The following is a 21,064-nucleotide window of genomic DNA, read 5'->3' as shown; positions in this document are numbered from 1 at the left end:
CTGAATGCATTTATTAAAATGGACTTGCAAGTTGAAAAGGACATAGGAAGTTTGAGTCAGTCTGAGCTTGACAATTAAATGGTTCATATGACAGAAACCAAAGTCTGTGTTCCATTCTTAAAATTATTTTCTAGATATAGTAACAATTCTATGCCAAGAAAAATGAAGACTACACATGAATTTTTCTACATGGTCCTGGTCATGGACTGTATTAGTTGATTAAAACAAGCCTTCTTAAATTCTGAGATCATTTTTAATTTTAGCTTTTGTTGTGCTTAACATGCTTGTATATACTGGTCAACATGTCTTTAATCGTGTAATGTTCAATTGACTTCTGTTATAAATGTTTATATGTTGCTTTGGTAGTAAAATCACACTAGCCTCTCCAGACAAGGAGAAAGGGATATCTACCTGCCCAAGTGTTTCACGTCTTCTATTTTTTTGCTATGAGTCTTGAGCAAGCAACACCATGCTTTGTGTCTTACCTCACTCCCATGAATGTGTTCTCGATTCCAAAACAACTTTTGGATGTATTGTAGTGCTAATTTAATTGAATCCTGAAAGTTTTCAGGTTATTTCCACCTGGTTAGATTATTTTAATTTGTACATATGTCAGGAATTAATTTTGAAATAAGATGTCATAACTTCGATGAAGATATTAGTAAATAAGAAATTGCAAACACAATAAAAACATTCTAAGTGATGAAAAATATTCCCAAAAGAGATAAAACTATTGTATGCCTGTAGAAATAAAGATTAAAATATAAAAAATGATAATTGAAATAAACACATGAGCTGTGTCATTGGAGACATACTAAAATGAATGTTAACCTAATTATTCAAAAGTGTGTTTTTCACCACCTCGCAATAAGAATAGACACAGAAGTGTTATGTAGAAATCAGAAAGCCACTATACATGAAAGAACTCTTTACAAAGCAGAATGGATTTCTTAATGGTTACTACTACTGTATGATTGATAAATAAACCTATGAACTTTTGTTTGTGAATCATAATAACACTGAAATCAGCAAAACCATCACAATAAGAAAATTCAATAAACTTAGAAGTAAAAGCTAACAATCTCTCCTATATTACCAGCCATGATGTTAGAATACAAGGGGGAAAAGTCATTATGATAAACAGCAAAAAAGGAAATTTAGTAATAAACATGAAGTTAAATGAAAAAAACTGAATACAAAGTCTTCTAAGAGCTTTAGGGAAATCTTATTGAGAGACATTATTTCTCTATAAGTAGTAAATGGAATAAAAGTATTGAGGAGATCTTTGAAATTATTTACTGAGTGTGTAAATGAAAAATGTTTACATTATAATACCAAGCTGCAACAATCATAGAAGAATAGCATGGGTGGGACAGTGCTGAAATTCAGACTTTTGAAAACATTGTCAGATAGTACTAGTTTTCACTTTATACTCTTTGTGCTGTCACAAGCAACAGAGGTATTACTATAGGGCAAAAAGAACACATATTCCAAGCTTTTTAAAGAAGTTCTGCTAAAACATGGGTTTTTGTATTTGTGTCTGGACTTTTAGAAGGATGAAGTTTTCTGCATCTTTTTAAATTCATGTTTACTTTTTAATTTGTACATATGGTTTTCAATTCTCTTAGAAAGATGTGCGAGACATCCTCACTCCTATTCAGGTTGAGGCCACTTACCACCTTGGGCATGATGTGATCACCAAAAGAAAGACAGAGGAATTCTCTCCACTTCAGCCAATCCTCCAGCAGAAAAAAGAAAAAGACATGATTAGAAAAACGGTATGAGTCTTTTCTTGTGTTTAAAGCATTATGTAACTTAATTGAAAAAATTTTAAAATATTACATAATTCATTAAAATGTTCCTGGATTGTTTTGTGGATTGTTAATTATTGATGAGAATAGATTTAAAATAGGTCTGTGTCAGTCTCTCTGTCTGTATATCTGTTTCCCTCTCTGTCTCTGTCGAGTGTGTGTGCGTGTGCGTGTGTGTGTGTGTGTGTGTCCCTTTGGGATTTCAACTGAGTCTGTTTGAACTTTCATTTATACACAAGAGTAACTTTCCTGTGTATAAATATTAATGTAAAACATGAGTTAGTTTTTTTCCTCCTTGAAGAAATGAATTACTCAAGAGAAACCATGTTGGACATTGGTTGAATTGTCGGTTAGTTATTCAATGTCATTTCATGCACTCACTGATCTCCTTTCTAGTTTATTTCTCACATTCTCTCCTTATGTCCCTGCCCATGGATCCACTCTATATTGCTCAATTAAACTGCTGAAGTTTTGTCGTTTATAAACACATTTATTATGTGATACAATTTCTCTTTTAAAAACTGCATTGTATGTATTTAGCCACATCTCAGTAACAACTGCATTTTAAGACAAACCCAGCATTCTGGCCAGTGAACTGCTATTTTTTTCCTAAAGTGTTCTCAAGTATTTCAGTTTCGCTGATAATACTTTTGTTCCTGGGAGTTCCAGTGTCAAGACAGTTAAGTCTAACAGCATGAATGTATTTGACAGGATGCATTAGAACATACTCAAAAGCTCTCATTAAAGCATGGACTGATGGCAGACAGAAACTCACTGCTATCTAGTCTAGAATACTTGATCAAATGAACATAACAACTTAAGAGCAAATTTCCACAGTCTTACATGAAAATAGTTATGTGAGTCAGTCAGAATTTTTTAAAATTCTTCTTTTGAACTTCAGTTTTCAATACTGACTCTTTTCCAATATTTTCAATAATTTAAATGCCAATACTGTAAACACACAGGAGAAAATATTAGCAATTTTTAATCTGAATGTTAGAACCATGTGCTCTCCAATTAGGAACAGCAGGATGAAAATCATACTGACTAATCATTTGGGGGAACATTTACATTTCAACTTCCCCAGGTGTGGGCTGTCTATGCTATCATGTCATGGATTATTCACTTCCCACTTTGTGTACATTGTTCTTTCTTTGACTTTCTGGATTTTTATTTGCATCTTTTTCCCCTTCTTCTCTTATTCCTATTACTTGAGTTATTTCCTTTCTTTGCTTTTACATAGTATATCCCTAGTATATACATACCCTGTAGTGCGCATGGATCCTTATCAAATAATTAGAGCTTAATAAATTGAAAAAGCTACCATTTAATTTTTTTCAATGTTTCCACAAAGTTATGACTTCCAATTTCTATATATAGCTATATTCTTGGATATAATTCACTACCCATCCCATGCTAAAATAAGGTAGATTCTCTACTTCTGTGTAACAAATATAGCAGGAGAAAGTGTGTGTGTCGGGGGGGGGGGGGGAAGCAGATTAAAGTTTTTTCCAGTTGATAGTCCAAGTATCTTCATAGTGTCTTTAATATAATTTCTCAAAGCTTATTTAACTTGACAAATTTAGGCCTGGAATCTACTAGGGGAATTGAGAGTCTTTAGCCCTGAAACTATATATTTGGCCCTTCTGACTAGTTCTCAGATTGAACCTTGGGGGAGGCATAAGTTATAGTTTGATATGTAACTTTTATTTTTGTCAAGCCCAGGTGCCTTGTTCTTTAAATACATAGAAATTGAAATAAAGGTTGTAATGTTTTATTTCTAGATAAACTTTGCAAGGTTTTGTGCCTATGAAAATTGTTCTGCTGATCTGCAAGTTTCTGCAAAAATTGGATTTTTGAAGTAAGTACAGTTTACTCTGTTGGTCATCAAAAGTCATAAAGAGCAAATGCATGTGGGTTCCTGTGAGAGAGGGGCTAGCCCACGAGTATTGGCATCATATAAAAATCTACAAAATGACAGTGTTTTGTTGTGACGCTCTAAATGATGCCTATGTCATTCATACATTAGCATTTTTTAAAGAACGAAAGCATATGAGTGCCCTAAGGTTTTATGGAGTATGCTTTAAATTTTTCTTATAACTCAGAAGATATTTCAGGATTTAGTTGCACCTTTGAATATTATTTTCATAGTCATAGTTATGCTTCAACATTTGTTAAGTGCCTGGCAATAAAAGTTTTAATGGAAAAAAATTAACTTTATTACACAATGGTTAGTATATTTTATAGCTAGAAAAATGGACTATGCAACTCAAAGTGACATGCAAAATGATATATTTTGGCAAATTTGAGAAAAGTAAACTAACTTGTTTTTAAATTCATAGGATAATAAACAGAGTAACAACAGGATTCAATGTACTTAGAATAGCATCTGGCATAAAGCAGGAGCTGGATAAAAAGGGATGTCTAGTGTTACTTTATAATGGAAAATAAACCAGTGTAATTTTGTCTCATGTAGAGATTCCCTATATTCAAATTGTTTTGCACATCTGTGGACCAGGGGAAATGAAAGAAGGACAAGGGTGTGTCAGTGACAGGGCAGGGGAGTGAGAACTTGTTCAGGAGGTAGGACATAAAGGAAGCCAGAGCTACTTGGAACAAGTTCAATTCAGTGGGTACTAACTCATTTTATGTCAACTTAACATAAGAAGGAGTCATTTGGGAAATGTGAATGCCAGTCAAAAAAAATGCCTTCATCAGACTGGCCTGGAGGCAAGCCCATGGTGCTTTTTCTTGGCTGACTGATTGATGTGGGAGGGTCTGGTGGCCCTAGGTGCTATAAGAACACAGGCTGAACAAGCCACTTCTCCATAGCCTCTGTATCAGTTCTTGCTTCCAGGTTCTCAGGATGACAGATTAAAAACTGTAAGATTATGGTCATGGTGTTTTATCACAAAGATAGGAACCTTGACTAAGAACATGGAGCTTTGGGACATAGCTCCTTACTTAAAAATCACTCTCAACATCACATTTAAAATTCTCTCTATACATTAGAGACTCATGAGCTTGCATATGGAGAAGATATGTGAGTATTACAAAATGAATAACCACATATCAAATGTTGGGAGTCCTTTTATTTAAAGAGCTTAAAGGTAACAGAAACCTTTTGGAGACTATAAAAGGGTTTTCAGAGAACTAAGCCCTGATGGCATAATCAGTGGGGGATTTTTAAAAAGGATGCCATAAATATTACCATCCCACATAAAGATAAGGTAGCGTAATGATGGGGAGGGTCATGGAGTTTGCATCTAAAATGCAGAAGGAAAGTGTCAGTGGCAAATTTTAAGATGAAAATCTCAGGGAAGTAGTAGTGAAATGGCAGGATTGGTGATTAAGGCAATGGGGGACACAAATGATAATCATTTTTTTTCATATTTCTCTTTCCTTCCTCTTTGTTTTGTTTCTATGGGTTTGTTTGTTTGGTTGGTTAGTTATTTTTGTTTTTTGTTTTTTGTTTTTGTTTTTTTGTTTTGTTTTGTTTTGTTTTGAGGCAGGGTCTTACTATGTAGCTCTGGCTGTCCTGGAATTTATTATGTAGACCACGCTAGCCTTGAACTCACAGACATTTGCTTGTTTCTGCTTCCCAAGTGTTGGGATTTAAAACGTGTGCCTGGCTTTTATATGTTTCTTGAGTGTGATTTATTTAATCATGGAAAGGCACAGCACGTGCAGGTCAGAGGCCAAGAAAGGATAAATCAAAGAGGGTAACTTTTGGTTAAATCCCAAAGGATGCTTTTCAGTTCCTACTTGAATTTACCCTGGTGCACCTGGAAGCCGTTCACTTCACCTGATGAAGCTCTCTCCTCTCATCTCCTTGATGAGATCCTATTGTTTCCTCTTCTAGCCTCGCCTCAGTTGTGTTCAGATCATCTCCAATTCCCATTCATGGCCAACCCATTCACACATGACCATACTTTTCCTGTGTTACCTCACTTATAACTATGACTTCCCTGGCATTCCCATGCTGCCTAAATCAGCATTTTTGACTATCACATCCCATGGGCTGTTGTCTGGCAAGCATTATGAGTATTCCATAGATTGATTCTGACTAGTCATTAATCAGGAATGGTGTAGCTGTTACTTAATTGCCTGAATGGGAATCCTAGATTTCAATCCTTTTTTTTTTCTATTTATTTTTATCTTTGAGATCCTGTAGGTGAACTTTTCTGTCCCACCAGCTAGCTGCTCCCCAAATAACCACACAGAGACTTAATGTTAATTATAAATGTTAGGCTGACAGTTTAGGTTCATTTTTAGCTAAGTTCCTATAACTTTAATTAACAAATTTCTATTAATCTATGTGCTTCCCGAGGCTTATTTACCTCATGGATGTACTTCCCATCCTGCTCACTCTGCATCTGGCTTGTGGCTCCTGCAACTCCACCCTTCTTCCCAGCGTCCTTCTAGTCTATTCATCCACCCAATGAATCTGCATTTAAACCTTAGCATTTCCAAGAGATATCTATCTCTGTCTCCAGCTCCTTACCCCTAGACCCTTTTATATACCTAGGCCTATGACATAGTGCACACTGTATTGTCTTTCTCCACACTGCCCTGGAACCTGCTATGAGGCAAGTCCTGTCCTCATGTTTGTATTCTCAGAGCATAACAGGACACTTGGAGAACAAGAGGTGACCAACAGAGGTTTCCTAGGAACGAAACAGGAGTTCCAACAGAGGCAGCATGTAACACATTAGAGGAGTTAGCCTTGGAAATAAGTTAAGACTCACCTTAGCTTGAGCTAAGAAGCTGGGAAAGGTAATTGATTGCTTCCTTGCAATTGTGGAAGGAAGAAAAGTATTGAAAAGCTATGGGCTGTTACCATGAAAATTCAAGTTCATATATGGTGATTGAAGACTTAGGGGATAGTTTGGGGGAATGAAGGATCTAATATGACTGTTAGATGTGGAACAAGTGATCAAGTATGAAAGAGCAGAAAGCTTGAGGCACAATGTTGAATACCTTTGCTGGAAAAGAGCATGGATTTTTCTCAGTCAGGCAATGCCAGTGTAGCCATGGACATCTACAGTGGAGGGGCAAGAAGCCCTTGACTTGATTCAGTTGGCTCACTCTAGTCATTGACAGTGATTAGTAACTGCTTTGTACACAAGAGCATAGTGTGACTTTGTGAATCTATCAGTTGAACAAATTAGAACTTTCCATTTGTGTATTTGTTTTCTAAGATGTGCAGGGATTTACATATATCAGACTTTGATAAAAGTTGTACAGGTGTGGTTGTAGAGCAGGAGTTTTTCTTAACCATAGATGAATAGTGTTTCTAACAACTTTTCATTGCAAATATCCTAGTTCATGAGGAAATGAGATTTCAAAGCTTTTGTGAAAATGTCACTAAGAATGTTTTCAACTTATTCAAATAACATGGAATTATTAATTTTCTATTTTCTTGCAAACACTGTCTACTTAACATTTTTAATTGGAAGTGTTTTCCAATTAAAGATCAAGCCTGGGATTTTAAACAGTAGCTGGACAAGCGAAAGGTGATGTTCCTTAGGATGTGCTCTTGAGTCATGTCCAGGACAATACTCACAATGCCTAATGGAAATGCATATCCTAATACCCCAGAAAGTTCTCATTGACTTCTATGGGACTCAAGCAAGAAACCTTCACAACGGGCAGAGTTATAAGTTCACTTTTTAAAGTTGATGGAGAATTCATACACGCATATAATGTGTTTTGGACAAGTCCACCTTTCTTTCCCTCCAACTCCTTCTCTACCCCCATCAATATTCCTTCCAGGTTTCATGTATTCTCTTCTTTATGTTTTTTTTTTCTAACACATGTAGTCCACTTTATGCAGCCAGTGTGTGCGTGACTATAATTTCATATACTGGAGCATGGGTATCTCCTCAGGGGCCGCATTGTTGAATAAAGCTGATTCTTCCTCTCAACACAGTCATTTTTTTCATTACTCGCTCTTTAGCCAAGGGCAGGACTTTGTATTCCCACTTTCCCCATCCATGTTGTGATTTTGTCTGGCTTGATCTTGTATGTGTAGTCATAGCTGCTGTCTGTTCATATGTGCAATTGCCCTGTTGTATCCAGAAAACACTATTTATCTGTAGTCTCCCACTGCCTCTGTTTCTTAAAGTCTTACTGCGCTCCCTATTCTGAAGTGATTTCTGAGTCTTGGGAAAAGATAGTGTGATATAGATGTTCATTTAGTTTTGAGTAATCTGCCATACCTTATTCTCTATAGTTGTGAGTTTCTGGGCTCATCACTATCTACTACAAAAGAAGTGTCTTTGATGAAAGTTGACAGTTGTTCTGATCTATGGGTATAAGGATTTGTATTTTGAGAATTTGTTAAATACTGTGTTCATTTAGTAGAATAATACTAATAGGTTCTTCCCTAGCTCCTATGATATACCTGGGCCTTGGGTTCTTGGCCCCAGTGTCAGGCTTAAGCTCCATTTTATGAAGTGGACCTCAAATCCAATCAGAAAAGTGGTTGGTTACTCCCATAACACCTGTGCCACTACTGCATCTGTGGGCACGTCTTGCCATGGTGGTCATTATTGTAGCATAGAGGGCTCACAGATCGGTAAGACTGATGATTACCTGTCTCCTGAATAGCATAGCACCTTCTGTCACTGTGAAAGCTAACAAATAGGGATGAGGCTTCCAGGTCAGTACTAGATTGATTTCTCCATGTTCTATGCCTCTTTAACAATAGAATCTTATTATCAAGTTCTACATGGTGACCAAGAGTAATGGTAATACCTGTAATACTTTATGGTCTGGGTGAATCCACTGACCAAAATCTCCAGAAGCAATAACCTACTTCTGTTATTGAGCGTTTAATTGCTAGCCTAGATATGTCTGCAAGAGGAATTACTTCCTCGTTATAGGATAACTCTACCCATATATATGTATGCATTTTAGGAAACTTCTAGAGTAGTAGGTTTCCATTTGGCTTTTTCAAAGGTTTTTAGTGTTATCTCTCCTCCACCCTGTCCTCTCATTCTTAACCCCACTTAACTATTCTTGCTCCATTATTTTCTATAAGTCTTTATCACACTGAAACCAGGGGAACAATGTAGTGATTTAAACTTTCACATCGGTGGTCAAGGTGAATAGGTTCAACTCCTACATCCACTGTTTTAACAGCAAGATAGCCTTTTAAGAGAAGCTTATTTGCTTCCTCTTTCTTTGCTATAAAATAGTAGAAATTGTGCCTTCTCTATAGGATGTTTTAATTTTCAAAATGCACTTAATACAAGTGATTAGTTCAAAGCCTGGTCCATTTGTGAGTTCAACAAAAGGTGTTGCTGTTTTGGAATGGTATGAATTCCACTGTAAAGCAGTAGGCACGAATCTTTGTGCATCAATTTGAAAAGTTACAAACTATTTTTATGAAGCTAATGATAACTCATTTGAGGGATGTGCAAATGAGAACTCTTCTAATTAAGTTTTCAGAGCCACACTGAAAGCTTTTGACTAACTGTGTTTTGAGTAAGTTATTCTGTGTCAGACAAAAATACAGCGTCTCTCCATGTAGGTGTCTTCTCTCCTTTCTCAGTAACTCTCTGCAAATTGGGGCCATATGCTGTATGCCTTCTTCTGGCTGTAACTCTGCTGGCAGTAATGGTATTATGTGTCCCAGATCTAGAAGCCTGTTTATGTAAATGCATTTACTCACTAAAGAACACGAGTTTCTGATGCCTGCAATAATAAACTGCTCAGGATGTGATAAGCAGTGCAGATTCAAATTCCCTCGTGGTTCCATTAGGGTGAAGCCTCCTCCCATGTGTCCAAATTCCTGGGACAATAAACCAGCCAGAGGGTTTCCCCTAGTAAAATAACAGTGAGCAAACATGATGCTATAACAACTATAATAACTAGTATTAGCCATCAAGAAAGAGTTTACAGTCAGACTTTTCATATAGGTCAGGATGTAAATGACCAGTTCGTTTTGATAATAGGAGTAACAAAGTATTTGATAAATCCTGACTTACAGAAATCTACTTGGCACAATGTCTGCAAGGAGATGGCAGTTGTACATCTTTTATGCAGCTAGGAAGCCTGGACATAGATGGTTGTTTTTCATATTCTTTTGGCTTTTTTATCATTATAATACTTTAACCCTAATATTCAAATCAAGAAAAGAGGTGCAAGAATAATAGTGTTGTTTTTGTTTTGCTTTATTCTTTTGGAGACTTTTCAGAAAAGATAGCCCTTCTATGCCTACCCTAACTTGACAAGCATGCATTTCCAAAAATCTGTCGTGGTGCAGGAAGAATGGAATCCTTATGATCATATTAGATATCAGGCTTCATTCCCCAAAACTGAACTAGAAACTCATCTTCTCTAATTTCAAGGGAGTGTGGCCTACTGCCTGAATAATCTGGGGTTCTGTTAGCAGGAAGTGGGGAACTCATTGGTGAGTAGGCGGTAAGTAGTGAATGGTACCTGACATCATCATGCTTTTAACTCCTCAAAGGGCTAATCTAATAGAACTATCCTTTCAAAATAAAAGCCTCACTGACCTCACAAATTTGGGAAGAATGAATTATATCCTTCTCTACAGAAGAGCACTCACTTGCTACCCAACTTCCAGTCCAACCTCATTTTCAGGTCTCTCCTTGAACTTGGCAAGTTTGCTTTTATTCAATAAAGTTGCATAATCGGCCTATCCCTGGCAGCAAGAATCCCTCAGTGTTTTATTTTCCCTGGAATAATAGTAAAGAGAAAGAAAAGAGGGTAAATTTTGGCTTTGGACTGGGGGCCACTTGTTGGAGGCTACTCTTTTCTCAAATAAATCTACTGTGTATCTTTAAACATTAAAGTATGAGGACCATTTACCTTGTACTTTGCACTGGCATCTTTTTTTTTTTCCTTTTCTTCCTCTCTCCTTATTCTCTTCTTCCTCTCTCTCCTTTTTTCTTTTTTGGTCCCTAGCACCCTGATCAAAAATAAGTAAGCTACAGAGACCAAATTGATTTTGTGAAGAATGTCTTGATGATACTAAGGTTTTGAGAAGATCTTGTATAATCCAGTCATATTCACTGAGAGAAAATGTAGAGGCTCCTGTTACAGCTTTCTGGTTTCCTCTCTCATTTATTAAGTTATGATTCTCTGTATGCACAGTACCTGGGTTTGTGTCACTGATGTGGACTTTGCAGCTTTGTAAATTTCAAGCCTGCATTATGCATGTTTTAATGAAGAATGAACTGTGAGTCCCGGGGAAGCCTCTGGTTCAGCTGTGCCACCAGTCCAGATGTGCATCTGGCTCTACATCATGTCATGTGCAATGCCGGCTGGTGTCTTTCCAATGACATCTTGTTAAAGAATCAAAATCTGCGATGAGGTGTACAGTAAAAAAGAGTAAGTTAGGATTGTGGTTAATTGTGCAAAATAGCTTAAAATGAAACCTGAACCAGGAGTCTTGCTGACAAGAGCCTGGTGCTGCTCTAATCGGCTGCTGTCTATGAAGCTGCCTGTGCATGCCACGCTTCCACCTTCTGTTGCTTGTCGAAGTGCCAACTCCTCTCCCAAAGGTGTTCAGTGACTAATGCTTTGGTTCCAAGCCAGAATATTTTATGAACGTCTATTTCTAAGCAGCTCTTGTACAAGTCTTAATTAAACTTTAATGTCAAGCTGAAGTTTACTTTTAGAGAACCTTGAAAGTCCCTTTGGTTGTAACACGATGATAGAACAGTAGGGAGAAGGCAGCATCGCTCTCTTTTCACCATTTAACATGCACTGCCAAGAAGATGCACGCTGGCTAAGCCCACAGGCTCACAATATGGGCAAGCCGCACCATCTCCTCAGTGCCGGGATAGCCCATGAGCACTCAGTCAAATTCCTCCAGGATGAAATGATAGCCAGGGCTAGAATGCCTACTATTTCTTACTACATGTTCATTGTGCTGTTTCTCAAATCCAAGACTCAGGAAGGAAAATTGGTTTACATAGGGTGTCCTTTATTTCTTCCTCTTCTTTTGTATGGATGCTACATGGGGGGGGGGGAGAGGGGGAGTTAAAACCCTGCCGGATGGATTACTTTTCTCTACTTACACATGGGTTCTAAGAGGCCTATAGCCTCTGCCAGGTGAAATAAAGGAAGCCTCTGTTGAACTCAGAATGGATCTAGGTTTGTTGATGCGACATGCAGTCATAGCACACTCAGGAGCCTGGGATGGGATCATAAGTTCAAGGCCAGCCTGACCTACACATCCATCGCATGACTATTAAACACACACGCGCACACACACACACACACACACACACACACACACACACACACACACACACACACACACACGTGCACACAAGTGCACACAAATACAGTAAAATACAAAATAAAAAAACAGCAAAAATAATGGATTTTTAGTTAAGTCTAGTCATATCACATTGCTTGTTTGATTTGAAACTATTTTTATCAGCCAAATAAGTTCTATAGCAGAGGCCAGTCAAATCTTTCCTACAAAAAGAAAGTAACATTTTAAATTTCTTGGGACAGTGCACTCAGACTCAGTTGCTCATTTGTGTAAAAGTGAGAATGGCTGGATTCAGTAAGACTTTATTTATGAAAATAAGGGAATAACTTTTATCTTTACGCAGGAGTTTCCAGATGCCTACTCTATTTGACATTCTTGCTTTGTATATGGCAATCATTTAGTTTAGCTTTATTTTTATAGGTAAAAATAGTTTCTCATAGTATATCTTGTGATGTAAATTTATTTTCTTAGTATAACTTATTTTAGTTCCCTACACCAACATTCAGAGATTTTCAAGGAATTAATCTTATATTAAAAAAGTTCTGTCAGATAAAAAGAAATACCGGAAGGGGAGGAGGAGAGGTGTGGAAAGAGAGAATCCACAGCAAAACTACATGTATGTATTCAGCACCGGACTATTATCGTTCAGCAGTGGAAATTGCTGACACCATGCTGATCACAGAGGGAAAAAATAAGAAGGGGAATAACTCCTAGAGTGGATCATAGACATTTGCAAACAGTGATTAGGCTAATTTTATTTATGAAGCTTTGAACAAAAGGAACTACATTCAAAATCAGTTACAGAAAAAGATTACATACTCTCTAATCCCATATATATGAAATGAAAACTGGGCAAAACTAGAGTAGTAAATTTTAAGAATTAGTGGTCTGGGCAGTAACTGGAAAGGAGCCCTGCCCCATGTATTTTCCACGTGGATAGTGTCTTTTCTTGATTTGGGTGCCAACTTCATACAAGTATTCATTTTATCACAGTTAATGAGATGTGTGTGCCTTAGGATGTTTGCTTCTTTCTACACAAATAACTTTGATATGAGGAAGTGTCAGAATAAATGGGGCAGAATTTTTATGTTGTGAGTGAGTGGTGGTCCAGTTTCTTAGAAATATGCTATGGGGGTTTTCAATGTCAGGGAAGGGTTCTAAGCTACAACTTTATTTATCTGACGTTCAGAATACTTAATAATTTTGGAAAGTAATTTTTCCCTTCCAGTATTGACTTTGCCTGAGTTATATTGTGTCATTAGTCTGGTCATTTCAGGAGCTGTATCACTTATGAACATATTTGGATGTGGACTAGAGTGGAGATCACATTACTTTATAGTGGGACATTAAGTTTCTTAAGGAAACATTTGAAATATTTGTATCATTTTAGAACAAACAAGCATGCCCTCAAACTGCAGTTTCACAGACTATATGTTGAAGATTTCCTAAGACTTTAAAAGTGAATAACATATCCAATACTTTTTTGGGGGGCTTTTTATTTGTCTCTTGAATATAACTCAGTCCTTTTCACCTGAAACACATTTTTTTTTGTTTTGCACAGTAAGTATATTTCTAGGCGCATAGGAAATTCATATAACCATGATCCAGTTTCTTGCTTCCATGAAAATTTAGACTCATGGTGAGAGAAACTGACTTGGCATTGTCAAATATGCTTCTCGGTGTCTCCTGGGTGTTACCTGCTGTGTAACTGGCCCTCAGGAGCAAGTGTAAGCTAAGCCGGTGCACAAGGGGGAGGAAATGATCAAGGTGGAGGGAGCATGGAGGAAGTCGGAAAGCATCTGTGTGGGGGCTGCTGTCTGGAGGTTGATGCAGCTAAGACAAAGGAATGTCCCATGCTATGCAGTGGAAAGTGAGGCTAAGGCAGATCCTCGAGGGCCACAGGGTCATAATGAGAAGTGTTGATGCTTCTGTCTCTCAAAGTCACTGGCAGCACTTGCACTGCCCGGGCACTGTGTAGTTGGTTTGATGGCAGAGGAGAGAATGAATGTGAAACAGAAATCCAAAGGATAATCCACGTTGACTCCAAAATGGTCAGCCTTGAAGAGTAGCAAACCTGAGTATCAGATGAATAGAAAAGCAAAGAACAGCAATACCTTTCCCACCCTGGACAAAAGTGGTCCTTGCCTCCTCTCCAAGAGCTGGTCATTCCCAAATTATTTCCAAATATTTCTAATAGTTGTTTACAGTTATTTGGAAATATGTCCCGTATCTTTCCTGTGAGGCAGGGAAATGCATTTTAACAACATGCTTTGTGTGACGGCGATGGTGGCTGACTTACTACAGTGGGACCCTCAGTCTTACTAGGTGATTCATCCATCTCCCAAGTATTAGATTTAAATTAGCGATCTGAAATGTGTTCTTAAATAACCCTTTATGCCTCTTGTCGTTAAACTGTCTCCACCTGGTTGCTTTGGCATACAGCCTTCTCCAGTTTGAATTAATTAATCCAGTTTTTTTAATTTTGGAATTACTTGATGGCTCTGGGGGGAAGTTTCGAAAATCATAGCATACTGTAACTGCAAGTTGTAAGGATTTTATATTTTTATTTTCCTGCCTGGAAAAGGTGGACATTGTGCTCTGCAGAAATGAGCAATTGGCTCAAGGGCTTAGAATAGTCTAAGTCTGTAGCTCTGAATGTCTCTATTCTGCTCAAAGTTCTGCATACTTGAAACATTTTAGGGATTCCATGGAATGCACTGGATCCAGATCTTCACTGAATAGTAATTTTTATCATCATTATAAATTGGATTGCCAAGGCCTAGCTGAGCTAACTAAAACCTCTATCCATGTATCTAGATCTCCAGTGACCTTTGTCTCTCAGTTCACAGGACATGGAATCATTTCTGTGATTTAGCTTTATCAGAGGCAACCAATTAACTGCTTCAGAAGTGTGGTCTCCTTCGATGGATCCCTGTACCAACAACCATGCACAGGCCAGAGCAGTACTATGCTGTACTTCTGCCAAAATTCCCTTATGGTTTCTCATTTCCTTTTCCTCAGTTTCCCCTCTTCTAATCTTTAGCTTAGGTAGAAGCTAGTTCAATCAATGTCTTTTCAAAGATTATAAAATTTACAAATAATGAGGAAGTGTTAGTTGAGCAAAAGGGCATTAAAATGATCATTTTATAATAATTAATTAAAAATCAAAACATAATAATATCAAACTTTTCTTTGAGAGCAACTGGTTGAACGTATCTGAAATGAGAAATGGAAGTTTTAAATCTGTCTGTATGAGATCATTCATGGTTTTTTATGTTAATGGTTTATTTTCATGAATTTATATATGGAGGGAGAAATTTTTACTGCAATTACTTAATTTCTAGGCCATATGAAAATAAAACCTATCTTGCTGTTGGGAGTATGAAGACCATCATGCTAAATGTGTCCTTGTTCAATGCTGGAGATGATGCTTATGAAACAACCTTGAACATCCAACTCCCTACAGGCCTTTATTTCATTAAGATCTTAGACCTGGTAAGTCCCAGAAACCATGATAGAAGAATGTACTCAACTGTAAAGCAAACGTAAGTGCCGTATTTACTCCATCTATTTAGTATAAACAACCGAAGTTGTCATCTAACGCTTTGGCATCATAGACTCTCATGGTTAATTTGAGATGTTCTTTGTGCCCTATCTCTGAGATCTCTTAAGTACCACCTCTGCATCCCTGTCACATGTTTTTAAGATGCCAACAATGCTCATCTTGGAGCATCCTCCATGCTAAGAAACCCAGAATCCATGCTCTACATTTTAGGTTGAGGTTCTCATCCTTTATCCAAGTCTTCTGAACTATCAGCCTCCCTCAGTCCTGAAATCCTCTTTTCAAGACAGGTCCCAGAGTACACATAGATCTTAAGATAACATAGCATTCCAATTATTGTCATTTTAATCCATCAGTGAAGTATTAGTAAGGTTGAACTGCAAAGAGAAAAGCCTCCTGCACATTTGCCTTGAGATCTCCCTATCATCTAGCCAGTCAACCCCAGGGAACTTTTAACCTTTTAAAAGTAGCTATTTACCCCTTCCCCTAGATCACTGTGAATCTACTTCAAAAGGAGGGGGAGAAATTCTAGGTACTCGGAGCCTATACTTTCATATATTTCTATTATTATTACCACACTACAATTAATACTTTAAAAACATTTCATGTATATTAGAAAGAAGTACGAACCTTATGAGCTTTCTTGTTCCCTAGTTTTTCAAAGAATTTCCTTTTAGATAAAATGAGAAACATGAGAGCTCACACCCAGGAGCTGTTAATGGAGAATTCACATGGGTACGAATACATGCCTATTGCTTATGTATACATATTTGTATCATCTATTATAATTCCACATATTATTATTCCCAAGCTAAGCAGAAAATTGTTTCCTAAGAAAATATTTTTAAGAATCATCCCTAAACATGTGTTATAAATGTCTTATTTCTCTTTTTTCTAACTAATTTTTTTTCTTTAGGAAGAGAAACAAATAAACTGTGAAGTGACAGAAAGCTCTGGCATAGTGAAACTTGCCTGCAGCCTTGGTTACATATATGTGGATCGTCTCTCAAGGGTAAGCATTTAAGCATTTGCGGTTTTCATTTGCTAATAGGAATGCGTTCTCCTACTTTATGCTGCATTAAAAAATGTATTTTTGAACTTAATTGTGGAGCTAAATGAAACCAAAGTGTTCTGAAATCTTTGAGCCTTGTGTTTATATTCTTGGCAATACTCATTGTTTGGGATGGGGGGCAGGGGGTGGGGGGTGTGAGCAGGGAACCTGTTTATGTCAAGACAGGCAAGTAAATGTGTCAATCAGAATGCATTTTGCCTGTTCACTCTTTTCCAACACCCCCACCCCAGGTGGCCCTGTCTGCCAGGCATGTTACCTCTGCTATACAAAAAAGGTGTTTTTGGCAAGAGTCCTCAACCAAGTTGTTAAAGCGTTCCTAATGGTGTCCGTCTGGGCCTGCCAGTCTTTACATTTAGAGAAGGCTTTGTTTCTGAAAGTGATGCATAGAAATGCTTATGCTTTGAAACCAACAGTGTCTGTATCTTGCTACTGAGTGAAGGGTGGAACTTCAGCCACTGTGTTTTTCTTGAGAAACAACAAAATCTATTAAGGAAAATGAAAATTCAATCTATGAAAATGGATTTTAGATTAAAAAGTGGGTCTTTTCCCCTCTTCTTTCCAGATAGATGTTAGCTTTCTCCTGGATGTAAGCTCACTCAGCAGGGCAGATGAGGACCTCAGCATCATCGTGCAAGCCTCCTGGTATGGTTCAGTGGTCAAGAAGTAGTTGTCATAAAGGACATGCCACATTCTAGTGATGGCTTTAAGGGATTCACAAAGCTCTGTTCTGATACTTGTCTATAAAATGGCAACAATGTATATAATGAGAGCAGTTTCTACCCAACCATGCCTAAAATGCCTTGCTGCCATTTCTCTCTCTCTCTTTTTTTTTTTTTTTTTTTTTTTGCTACTTTCCCCAATGCTACTAAAGAGCCTTCTCTAAAGTCTGCATAGTATGCAGTTCATGCCCTCTGATGTTGGGTTCTCATACGGTTTTCTGTTTCTACAGTGAAAATGAAGGAGAAATGGACCAAGTGAAGGACAACAAAGTGACATTAGTGATACCTCTGAGATATGAAGTTATGCTGACTGTTCACGGGTAAGTAGAGACAGAGGCCTCTGGATTAGAGAGCATTTTCACTACTACTTTTTCCTTCTATTGATGACAGAAGTGTGTTTGGATACATTTGAGTGGAAAAGATACTGTGTCTCTGTGATTGCCTCTGAGTGCAATGGCTTGATTGGTGATTCATTATTTTAATCCACTCTGTAATCATCTCTGATGCTACATCAAACTCATGGCCAGCTGCTAGAGATTTTGTGCTGGAAGCGCCCCAGTAAGCTTTCAGCAGACCACGGTCATCATTCAGTTTGCAACCAAGGGGCGCAGAATTAGGTAGTATGCAGCTTTATGGCATGGTACCCAGTGGCCGCACCAGGGGAGACACAAAGGACTATGCACTTAGCCAAACTGCCACTCTCCAGAGCCCACATCTATCTGTGTGGCAAATGACTAAGACATAACAGAGCAGGCTCCTGTCTATTCTTGAATCCAGAGAGTACTCCTCAGTCACAATCCAGGGGCCAGCTTTATTGTTTCCTGTGGTTTTAGTAATTTCTAAGTGGATCTTTCTCTGATTCAAAATATGTGGCTACAGAATGTAAGAGGGGAATAACAAAACCTTTCATGACTCCTCTGGCCGGTTTTTAAGCTATTAGTCTGTATTAAACATTTTTGTTGTTTTGGGGATAGAGTTTCTCTCTGTGTGGTCCAGCATGGCCTGCAACTTGTGTAGATGAGAAGGATATTCTAGAGGTGTTGGTGATCATCCTGGCTCTGCCTCATGAAGGCTGGCTTTACACACGTGTACTAGCATGCCCAATAATCATTGCACTACAAACATTTAACTCTGTATTTCATGCAACGTATTTTGATCATATTCATCCATCAACTCCTCCCCCTAATTCTACCTAAATCCACTCTACTTCCCTAAAAGATCCCAAATTCATGTCATTAAAAAAAAAAATTCCAATTCATGCTACCCATGTATTCGTGAGTGCGGGACCACCCACAGAAATGTGTGTCAACCTACCTGGAGCCACACACATAAAGAATACTGACTTGCGTTCTGCAGAAAGCCTTAGCTGTCCACAGGTTTTTAGTTAGGGATGGGGACACCTGGGCCACTTCCCACTTCATGCTAGATGCATACATACATTTTGGAAACACCAGAAGATATGAATTAACAGAATAAAATGGGCAAATGAATCTTATTTATTGCTCTAAATATAATGCATCCCTCCATCATTTTAAGCATGCATGAAGAAGGCATCCAACTGCATAAAATGTCACTTTCTGTAACTGATCGAATTGAGTATCAGTTGTAGGAAGGAGGGAGAGAGTGGTCCTTCTGGGAAAAGCAGGCCTGGAGTCAGTAGTGAAGCAAACCAAAACTGACACTGACACTGACACTGAGTATACATGCTGCTTCTCCATTTCCACTGTTCACATGTTAGGATTTGAGACAAAGATAACAAGTATTAAGCTGCACAAGTATGTGTCCTTGGATGATTTCTGATACCTCTCCTGACTCCTGGATTCCTGAATGTGAGAGACTCCTAGAGTAGGGACTTCCCCACGGAAGAGCTTCCTCAGTGCTTGTTGATCAGCACACATTTGTCTAATTGGAGGATTAAAAAGAAACAAACAAACAAACAACAACAACAAAAACTAGTGTTCTAGCAAAAACTTTATCATGAAAAGTTGGTGTTTGGCTTGTTCCCAGAGTTTTGAGGTTTGGCAGCAGCAGCCATCAAGAAATAAACAGGTTAGATGGAGCTACCACATACTCTACATGCCCTAGGGAAAGTTAAGGCTTCAGCTCAGACTTGTCAAATTTGCATGGATCATTTTAGGGCTGAAAAAAAGTGCAAACAGCAGCAAGCCAGCAGGTGTGGGAAAGGCAAGTACATATATTGGTTAGAATAGGCATGGCCCCTCGGGTCAGAGACACGGCCTTCCTTTTTGATCAATTATTAGAGCTTTAATATGACCAAGAAACCAAGAGGACTCTGTGTTTCCTTTTAAATGTACTATATTCCACTTCTAAAGACAGACTGTACAGCCCCCCATCAAAAAGACAGTACATTCAAGCTGACCTTGTTTCTGGCAGGTTTGTGAACCCAACTTCATTTGTGTATGGATCAAGTGAAGAAAACGAGCCTGAAACATGCATGGCAGAGAAGCTGAACTTCACATTCCATGTAAGTGAAGCTGATTTTGTTGCCGTTTGTGACAGATGGAAAGGAAGAAAGAGTTGGTCTTATGCCCTGCACCATGGGGATTCCTGTTCCCTCAGCCTCAGTGACTTCCCTCTTAAACTTCTGTTGCTTTTCTCCTTTCTCTTGTCTCAAATTTTCTTTCTAAGATACATGAATGCCTGGAACAGGCAGAGTTGGGGGTCTCTTGACCCTTCTGAAGATGCATTCAAGGCAGCAAGCCAAGGGAAAACATGGTTGGGAGTAAATCAGGAAATCTGTAGTTGGGAAGCATTTACCTTACCTTTCTCCAAGATCGATATGGTTGGTCTGCCCTCCAGACTTCTGGATTAGGACAAGCTTCATCAGTATTGAATGACCTTTTTTTTTTCAGTTCAAAAATACTATCATATAGAAGTGTTAATACACTAATATAAAACTAATTTTTGAAAGTTTAGCTGGTAAGCAGAAATTTTAGCTGGTCACAGATTTAAGAGGTAATGTCTACAGAAATATTTGTTTTAATCAAAAGCACTGTCCAAGCATTGTTTGGGTAGTATAACAGTGTATAGAATGCAAATCTTGGATTACATAGTGAAAGTGCCAGTGCTTACTTACTGGGCCAAGGTTACCAGATATGGCTAGTGAGAAATGAAAATCAGGCATAGGTTGGAGGGCCTGTTTGAACTGACTAAACTGGAAAAATTCTGACTGGATATTCTATCTGCTTTGTTGGGTATCTGCCAACTATACACCCTCCACTTTGGCTAGTAATTCTGCATTTATAACTGGGAAAAATTAAATCCTGTTCTTTCTTTTTCAGGTCATAAACACTGGCATTAGCATGGCTCCAAATGTTAGTTTGGAAATAATGGTACCCAATTCTTTTCTCCCTCAAACTGATAAGTTGTTCAACATTTTAGATGTCCAGGTAAAAAGATGTTCCCTTTGTCTGACATAGAGTGTGTGTTAAATACCAACCCTTTATCCCAAGGACTGTTGTGAAGATGGAGATTCCTATTCACTTTGGTACCACTCAAGCAGTGAATTCCATATACATTCACTGAGAGAACCCTGAACATAATACATTTCTTCAGGACTGTAGCCCAGAGGTGACACCTGCACTGTCGTGCACAAGCAGAAAACCTGCTCCTCTATCTTTA

The 21,064-nt window shown here is 38.1% G+C and overlaps 1 protein-coding gene across 1 annotated transcript in view; it reads left to right on the top strand.

Moving 5' to 3' along the window:
- Itga4 (integrin subunit alpha 4) overlaps positions 1-21,064 on the top strand; it is a 70,802-nt gene that overhangs the window by 43,548 nt on the left and 6,190 nt on the right. The window contains exons 16-23 of the mRNA XM_035446881.1: positions 1,629-1,778; positions 3,596-3,672; positions 15,414-15,564; positions 16,548-16,643; positions 17,266-17,345; positions 17,653-17,742; positions 19,817-19,907; positions 20,725-20,832. Of these exons, the coding sequence (XP_035302772.1) occupies positions 1,629-1,778; positions 3,596-3,672; positions 15,414-15,564; positions 16,548-16,643; positions 17,266-17,345; positions 17,653-17,742; positions 19,817-19,907; positions 20,725-20,832 (843 nt within the window). The remainder of the gene's footprint in view (positions 1-1,628; positions 1,779-3,595; positions 3,673-15,413; positions 15,565-16,547; positions 16,644-17,265; positions 17,346-17,652; positions 17,743-19,816; positions 19,908-20,724; positions 20,833-21,064) is intronic.

Source organism: Cricetulus griseus, chromosome 6 (assembly GCF_003668045.3).
Source record: "Cricetulus griseus strain 17A/GY chromosome 6, alternate assembly CriGri-PICRH-1.0, whole genome shotgun sequence".
In the NCBI taxonomy this organism is placed as follows: domain Eukaryota; kingdom Metazoa; phylum Chordata; class Mammalia; order Rodentia; family Cricetidae; genus Cricetulus; species Cricetulus griseus.
This window is presented reverse-complemented; position numbering and strand designations above follow the sequence as displayed.